This window comes from Neodiprion fabricii, chromosome 2 (genome assembly GCF_021155785.1).
Source record: "Neodiprion fabricii isolate iyNeoFabr1 chromosome 2, iyNeoFabr1.1, whole genome shotgun sequence".
Classification (NCBI taxonomy): domain Eukaryota; kingdom Metazoa; phylum Arthropoda; class Insecta; order Hymenoptera; family Diprionidae; genus Neodiprion; species Neodiprion fabricii.
The window spans coordinates 26,484,030-26,492,478 of NC_060240.1; the positions used below are offsets into that span (position 1 = coordinate 26,484,030).

The following is an 8,449-nucleotide window of genomic DNA, read 5'->3' on the forward strand; positions in this document are numbered from 1 at the left end:
TGCCAGAATGTCAGCGATCAAAGAGCGACAGAGATCGCGAATGATATCAATCGAATTGTGTAAGATTTTTTTATTCAAAATTTTACAACCCTGCGCGTTAGCTGTTTATGCGAATTCCGGTTCACTCTGAATTCCCGTGTCCTGAATTGACTCAAATAATTTTTCTGACATTTAGAATCGAATCTGAGACCGAAATGATACGTTCTTACAAAGATTCTGCCGCAACGCGGCAAGCGTTGATTTCCGAAATTGAAGTCCTAGAAAGGAAGGTCAATAACTTGCGTGGTAATAATATTCGCATGGAAAACAAGCTGAGAGAAAAAAGGTAAGAATTTCACTTTTCGCTAATTGTGCCGAATTAATGTTTGTACGTTTTTTTTTTATCATTCGAGATGTAAGGTTGAAGCAGAGCTTTTAAATTGCGTGGCTCGATACGACGCTGATATTGGCGGTCGGCACACAGACTTAGAGAATTTGGCCAGTGAATTCGAGCTTCTCAGTTCTCAAAGGAAAAATTTGGAGGTAAGTTATAAGGCGAGTTCAAAAATCCAAAGAATCTCATTTGTGTTCTTAGGTATGAGTCGCGAACGTTTGAAGGGAAATTTCTAATTCTGTTCTCGATTTCACGTAGGATGATGTAATGGTTGATCTACGAAGACTGCACGATGATTTACAACGAGAAAAAGAAGAAACCTCACTCAAGATACTGAATGAGAGGATAGACATATTCGTACGAAATCGTGCAGCTAGAGTCATTCAAAAAGCATGGAGAGCGTACTGGGAACGACATAGCACAAAAAAAAAGAAAAAGTCCAGGAAGAAATAGACCGCTAATTGTTAGTTATAGATATCTTATCGTCTCGAAGATGGTGGTACAAATATTACTAAACTAATGAGTTTTCTTCATCGATTCACGAAAATTAACTCAAATCTAGTAGCATTGTAATAATTGAAAAGAACGGATCGAGCTCATCGGTTCACGTTACTTAGTAGAATCAAAAAACGGATCGATGCGTTCTACCGATAGTGGCTAGATAATTTACAAAATATACACAGCTGGCCGTAATTTCAGGATGCCGCGTAATCGCCTAACTCTATACATCAGCATCAGTATTAGGAGATAAGTGAATACCGTGCGTATTGATCCTCCGTTGAAGGTTTCTCTCGTACCTAAACTATATTTAGAAATTTTCATCACCACTGAGCTTTAGTGAGAGGTGAAAGCTTTGATCTATAACATAACTTTGATCTATATATGTTAAACTATCCGCTAAGATTTATGGACACATGCTTTACATTCGTGTTTATACATATACATGAATGTGTGTACGTATTATAAAAACAACGTACTAGTTACAATTTTTAATTCGCTGTTACCTGTAGACCATTAATTGACAGTATATGGAATGTAACGATGTTCATATTTTCTTTTCCCTCGATGAAGACGAAAATTGCAAGACTGCTTCTAATTTTCGCATTAAGAGTAGATAAACCGCGAATATCTTCCCTGATTTCCATCCTTTATTCACTGGACACTAATTTGAAAAAAGTTTTCCGATCAATACTTTGTTACTGAAGTTTGTATCCTAAAAATTTACCACTTCGCGTGGCAAAGCATCTTAGAAATGACATCCACATACGTATAAGAAATGCGGAACCAGCTACATATAAGATCGAGTTTAAACTCGCTATAATTGAATACGCAGACCTTCGATATTTCCGATAACGTGCCGTGAGTTCATGAGAGAATATAAATGTGTGCGGGTATGCACATGTACCTATAGCCGGTTAGTCTCTTTTGCGCATGTCTCAATTGCGGGAGTTCCTCAGAGCCTGGCTGGGGTGATTCGTAGTTCGGCGAGCCGGGCTCTGAGAGTGTCGATCATTACGTCGAGCTTTCGTCGTTCGGAGTTACGTGTATTGCGGTTCATCGGTTCCGAACATCAGCTTGAAAACAAACAAAAATGGTAACAACAAAGTGTCACACCATGAAAACGACATCACTGGACGATTAGTTGCGTGGCTATAATTCGACTATCCGGTAAACTGTGGTAACAGATGGTTAAAATCTTCTACCGAATCTCTTAACTTGTAATTAGTTTCACACACTCGGACTGGCACTGTCAGTATCGTCATTTACAGACGTTTCTAATTAACTTTGAAAATAACACCGAGGATATCCATGAGTGAGTGTGTCTGCATAACGGAGCGTTTCAAAGCGAGATATCAATCGATGGACAGTATCTCTTGAAGGATTGCAGGTATAACATTTTAGACATCGCATGGTCCTCAAAGTTTTGGAGGGAAGTAACACGGAGAGGTATCAAAACGGCTAAACGTTCTTGCTGAATTATAGCGTAATGCACTACTTGTTCGATACCGACTTCCACATTGTTTAGTTTCATTCGACAGAGAATAATACTTAAGAAAGAATAAAATTCTTCCTGGTATTTTTCTCTGCGGTCAATAAACGTCGAACAAGGACTGGACCGTTACAGAATTTGAATAAAGTATTTAATCGAACACTGCTATGATCACTAGTTTCATTAAAAATTTATTTCGTCTCGCATTCCTGCTTTTTTCTCACGTAGCGTCGTGCGAATAATTTTGAGATTTATGTAGCTGCAAGAATGTCAGACAGTTCCCCATCTCCCAAATATACTTCAAAATGTTCATAAAAGCGTACCGCTTATCCTGTGGAGTTAAAGTTTATCTACGGATTGTATACCGTGACAGTTAGATTATGAAACGCTACACCTGTTGTCATGAGCACTAAGATTTCACTGAACGAATTTAGGTTGCATGCGATGGTGTCATTGGTGTTGTATAACAATGTTACCCTCGAGTTAATGGCTAACTGGCTAATTCCCGCAGCTCTAGTTAGAGACAACGACAAAGTTGGATTATAATGAGTGAGAAAATGACGTTGACGTTTCATTCTCCGATAATGGAAGAGGTCGAGCGAGGCTTGTTATCCGAAGGTCTGGAGCAACGCAAAGAGGCATTCAAGGACGATGAGGAATTGATGAAGGAAACCACAAGGTTCGTCGCTGAAGTCATTGAGTCCGCAACCACCGAGGCCTCTAGACGGAAGTGTCAAAAAGCGGTAATTACGTAATTTGAGAGTTTGCAACAGAGCGTTGTTCTCTCCTTTCCGGCACTGTGAGAACAAGGTAGCTTGTTTTGAAAATTATAAAACGAGCATTGATTTGAGCTTATTTCTTCTCTACTTTTGTTTCAGGAGTTCCAAGCCGACGAAGGTAAATCTTCACAAATTATTATTGAATCAGTTTTCTCCTTTTTCGTACGTCATGTCGATCAAGGATAGATTATTATAGCTGGCAAATCCGTACTAGAAGTAAAGCCTGATTTAATAACGTAGGTTTCATTCGAACGTATTCGGTACTTGACTCAGATTTCTTTTGTTTTAACCGAAACTCCACTGATATATAGTGCCATACTCAGATAACAGCCGCTGGCAAATATTTGTACAACGTTGAAATTAGAATCTGCTTACAAGCTACGATTGCTAATGTTTCGTCAAAGTGGAACGGTTTTCAATGCCATGGCTGATTAAAACCTTTCTTTGCTATTCGGATCTTATTCAACAATTTTTTTTTTTTAACAAAATTTTTGAATTGTCAATTGTTTTCTGTAACCTTCAATTTACAAAATAGTCAATTGTTGTTTGTTCAATATTTTCATTCGTAAATTGACTACTCAAAACTTGACAAAAAATTTTCAAAATTATCTCGCACAATCTTTGAATCGAAATTTTGTATAGGGTGCGAGGTTTTGGGCAAAAATGACTAGATAATGAAAATCTCTTTCAATTGAATTTTTTTTATTTTTTACTTCGCTATATTTGCTAGAAATCGTCACATATTTTTCGCATCATGCGGATACATGGCAAATGTTACAAGTTTTATGATTGAGGGCGTAATAAGGTCAGATAGTTTTGTGCCTAGAAAATACTTTAATGTACTCGGTATTGCCGTAATTTAATGCACTGCACGTAGATACAGAAAATTAGTCGTTATTCGTGCACTAAATTAGTTTATAATCATTACTTGGAACTAGGGCTGTGCGGGTACCAGAGTTCTTCGTGTATTAGTTTCGGCTCGGGTTCCCGATATTTCGTGATTCCCGGATCTCCCGATGAAAGATGATATACTTTTTACTGAAAGTATTGGTGTTATTTAGATATACTATTTACCATCAGTATTTAGCATTTGACATACACTATAAATATTAGTTAAGTTAGGAAACCCACGTTTCGAATTTCTCAACAACAAATTGGTTTCCCGAACATTTTGGGTTTTACGAAGATTACGGGATTTCCAAAAAACCCGATCCTAACCCAGACTTTTTTTCCCAAGATTTCGGGAACCCGCACATCCGTACTCGGAGTCGTGAAAAGCTACACCAAAAGGGCTTTTGTTCAATTCGAAAGATCCACCAATTGATAGAAAACGAATGCCAAAAGATTAGATAACTGGGAAAGCAACAATGAGGAATTAGGAATATAATATTTCTTATGTAAAAAGTACGTAATTGTAAATTACCGGACGTATCGCAGGAAGTAGTTTGAGAGGGGGAGATCGTATCCGCGGTTGGAACTCACGGGCTCGGGGCTTCTGCAACCGAATTCTGAATGCAGTTTGTCCCTGCATCACGACCAATGGTAAATCGTAGAACAATAAGCTGTCTCTGAATCTATCCTTCTCTCTACATGTTTGTTTGGTTACAAGCACACCGTCGCAAACAAATTATTATTCCCAAAAATAAATAAAACACGACAAGCTATTCTACAAAAATCCAAAGAAGCTTTTACACCACCACGACTTACACCAAATCATCATCCACATCTTAATCATCGCCATCATCATCACGGGTCACAACATCAAAACTTGGCTACCGGATGGATGGGTAAATCTGTGTGGGAGTGAAATTCAGTCGAAGAAATCATTACCTCATACATCGATTCACTTCAGTGCATGCACCGCTGGCGAAAATCATCCTTTGAAAGACTTTGAAATTGATTTTTCAGACTATCACTTCGAAAAGTATTTGATAAAACCGAGTCATTCCGTGCGTATCTTCATTTGAAAATGACGGTTAAACATCACTTCAGAGTTGTTAATTCAGAATTCAGATTAAAGAAAAATATCGACTACAGATCAGTTTTTTGTACACTACACAATACATTTTATATCATATATAGATATATATATTTACTTACACATTTACGGTTCGCACGGTACAGTAGACTCTCTTTTTATTGAGACTGCTTCGGCGATGCCCCCACTCCGATTCTTCGCGTGCGCAGAGCGCATGCGCAGAGTATTTTCGTGGACGCAAACCTTTGCGCAGTGATTCGCTGGGATTTTTTGCATTCGATTGATCATCTAGAAGATCGAGGCCACAGGGCATCAACGAAACGTTGGTATAGGGAGAGTGTACTGTATACATGTACGGTGTGTAGATGTACACATATAAGAGAGTGTTTAGAAATAGTTTCTATTAATGTTTTTGTTGGAACGTGATTACAGTGAGACAGGGTTGAACATTGCGTGATCTAATCTTACCTGAAGCTCTATTTTTAAACATGGTGTTGTTATTCATACCTGATACGCGTGCATGCGATTGTAGTGACTGTGCGTTTGCAGGTGAAACGCAGTTTATGTTATAGTGTTAGAAGTAAATCGGCATACCGTAGTTTTGCATATAGCATGATTTTCGCGATTCGTTCGAAAATGAAGGTATGGCAATTGTAGTTTTAAGTCGAATATATTCGTATTGTCAGTAGACGATGCCGTGGTAGATGGCGATCGGTGTAACCTTCCACACAATATAGCTGTATTGAAAACTCTCTCCGTTTATTCTTTCCTTAGAATTTATCAGCTGGGCCTCCTATCGCTTTACGAGACCTTAGCCAGCTCCCGCGGGCTTCAGGAATGAATTCTCCCTCACTCAATCGACGTACCGTTCGTCGATGTAACCGATAAAGTAAATTTTTCAATTTCACAGCTAACTTCGTAAAAGATCAAACGATCGACAGACGATGAAGTAACCGATTTATGTTCATATGTGTATAATATCACATTACGTATGTATGTGTACTAACTAACTATGGTACGAATCTATACGATAAGCGTACAGTTTTTTTTACCATCGAACAATTATTGTTCACTTTTATGGAGACTAAAGTAGCTGATCTGAAAAACGTTGCTGAACATCATACATCAGGATTCTCGTTAGTTATTTTATATTCTAATACATATACATCGTACGCTCTTTAAAATGATGCAGTTTTCAAAACCGATCTTCGGTAGCCTCGAGTTATGAACCCGATTGCAGGGCTGTAAGGAAATCGACCGCCCTTGCTTTATTGAGAACACTCGAGTGAATAATGATCGTCGGCTATATAACGAGTGAAATTATAACACGAGGTGACTATACTATATTCAGTGTACTGTATAATTGGATTGAACAATCTGATTGTGAATAACACCCTTGCTAAAAGACGGAAGTAAAACACAAACAAAACAGTGCGATGAGTACACATAATGAAAGTGGAGAGCAAAAAGTGTGCAGGAAATTATATATATTTAAGAAACTGTTAATATTAGTTGAACAGAATTAATTATGAATATGTCTATATATATATTTACACCGCTCGTCTGACAATCAGCGAAGCTTTCGGCCACATTATCGACCAATACATTCGTGTAACAATAAATGTACAAAAACCACGTATATGGATATCGTGCATATCTTCTTGATCTTGCAATGTTATAGCTATAACTAACGGAAAAAATTCCTCGTCCCCATTTGAACTCTGCACAGCATTAGTTGTTCGAAATAAAAATAAGCTCTGAGCTTTTTACGCAGGCACTTTAACGTTTTACGTGTATAAAATTCGAATTGGATGGCTGTTACGACGGTGATAATCGTTCATATTTGTAAAGTGGTCGTCAAGCTACGTTACACAGCCTCTGAAAACGTTGAAAAAGAGTGATCGATTTCGTCCGAATGAAATTCAGGTCACATGCAGTGCTGAACAACTGACGTGATACGTACTTCTGTATAGCTGTAGGTTAATTTTATTGCAGTACTGTGGACCGCGGTTGAATCGATAATGCAGTATCACTACTATTCACTGCCGAAGCTATAACTGTTACTTTCAAGGCTCACGGCAGTGATTGTAGAAACGAAAACGGATCAATAAAATTTGCAACTGTAATTTTCTGTTCTGATTAACTAAGATTTTAAGCAGAGAAACCGAAAGAAAAACAGTCTTGGCCACTACGCGGAAGGAAAGGAATTCGTGAACCAACAAAATAGATTTTATTGGAGTCAATTAACTTCGATCTTGTACTCTTCATTTGTTCCAAATACGATGACGTCAATTCAATAATTTCGATTTATCTAGTTTGTCAATATGATTTGGTCAAGCGAATTTCTTCGTTCAACGAAAGCCTTTCTTGGAGTGATCGAGTCAAGTATTGATTCACGTGAATCTTTTGTCGTGTTTCCGAAATTGAGTAAACTAAATATCATTTTATTTGAAATTTACGTATTGTTCCTATGAGTCGCATGTTTGTTGACAAAAACAATTAGGTACTCTAAATAAAAGGAGTACATGAATCTGGCCAGTAAAAAGTTCAGGTACATGAATTGAATGCCATGCTTTGGTGATCTTAAACCAGAGCTTGTTTGGCGTAAGTCATTGAATCAGTTGCACTAATTTATTTACGAAGTAAAATACACACCACATGCTTTAAAACAAGTATAGAACATATTCATCATAAACATTAGTATAACGACAACCAGGAGGTGAACTCTACCCCACAAAATTATGAGTCAACAGAATTATAAATGATATTATTCGAAGAATACGTTTTGGGCGCTTGGAAAACTGTAATATTCAGTCAATGCAAAAGACAAGAAATTCATTACCTGATTCAACCATTGAACTCTTGACTCAACACGACATGAATAATAATCCTTTCCTTCCGTGTACTTGTCGTTTATTGACTGTTACAAAATATCCGTTACCATCTGAATGAATAGGCTTTGTGAGACAGTTGGGAAATGTTCTATTAGTAAACCGATTGTATCTTGTTTACTGTATACTGTTTCTACTTAAAATAATACCAATGTAATATTAAATATGAAGTTATATCAACGGTGTAGTATAAGCGATATTGTATATCTTTATATTAGAGAGCATTTAATTGTATGTGTAAATACGATATAAAAACGCAGTTTCCAGCCTCCGGGACATAGCTATTATGAAAAGCGAATGAATTATTAAATAAGCTAAGTGACAATCATCAATGAAAATCAAAAACAGGTCATCATAGTTGTGTAAGTATGCTGTAACATTGTACAATGAGATGAATAAATTTTTGTGCTCCTAATCTCATCTTGTTGCTTCTCAGGA

The 8,449-nt window shown here is 37.3% G+C and overlaps 2 protein-coding genes across 9 annotated transcripts; both read left to right on the top strand.

Annotated features, from left to right (window-relative positions):
- Positions 1-213: 213 nt before the first annotated feature.
- LOC124175566 (dynein regulatory complex protein 10-like) lies at positions 214-1,276 on the top strand. The gene is made up of 3 exons (XM_046555961.1): positions 214-325; positions 393-522; positions 632-1,276. The coding sequence occupies exons 1-3, from the start codon at positions 300-302 to the stop codon at positions 824-826; spliced, it is 351 nt and encodes a 116-aa protein (XP_046411917.1). The 5' UTR covers positions 214-299; the 3' UTR covers positions 827-1,276.
- Positions 1,277-1,843: 567 nt separating this feature from the next.
- Positions 1,844-8,416, top strand: LOC124175565. 8 transcript variants are annotated; one of them, XR_006869198.1, is made up of 6 exons: positions 1,844-2,061; positions 2,143-2,261; positions 2,875-3,106; positions 3,242-3,260; positions 4,580-4,684; positions 5,895-8,416. XR_006869198.1 is itself a non-coding variant. In XM_046555958.1 (5 exons), exons 2-5 carry the CDS (start codon positions 2,909-2,911, stop codon positions 5,544-5,546), a joined length of 582 nt encoding a protein of 193 aa, XP_046411914.1. In that variant the 5' UTR covers positions 1,844-2,261; positions 2,875-2,908; the 3' UTR covers positions 5,547-8,416. The 8 variants fall into 8 exon arrangements, 4 of the variants coding, with proteins under 4 accessions (XP_046411914.1, XP_046411913.1, XP_046411915.1 ...); XR_006869199.1 differs by having other exon boundaries at positions 1,844-2,051; XR_006869200.1 differs by having other exon boundaries at positions 1,844-2,041.
- Positions 8,417-8,449: the final 33 nt, after the last annotated feature.

What these genes read in the sequence shown, in the direction of transcription:
- LOC124175566 (XM_046555961.1), top strand. Translation starts at nt 300, where the DNA reads ATGGAAAACAAGCTGAGAGAAAAAAG. An exon ending in AACAAGCTGAGAGAAAAAAG is followed by an intron (nt 326 to 392) that starts GTAAGAATTTCA and finishes TTATCATTCGAG; the next exon opens with ATGTAAGGTTGAAGCAGAGC. An exon ending in CTCAAAGGAAAAATTTGGAG is followed by an intron (nt 523 to 631) that starts GTAAGTTATAAG and finishes GATTTCACGTAG; the next exon opens with GATGATGTAATGGTTGATCT.
- LOC124175565 (XM_046555958.1), top strand. Translation starts at nt 2,909, where the DNA reads ATGAGTGAGAAAATGACGTTGACGTTTCATTCTCCGATAATGGAAGAG. An exon ending in TCCCTGCATCACGACCAATG is followed by an intron (nt 4,685 to 5,286) that starts GTAAATCGTAGA and finishes CTTTTTATTGAG; the next exon opens with ACTGCTTCGGCGATGCCCCC.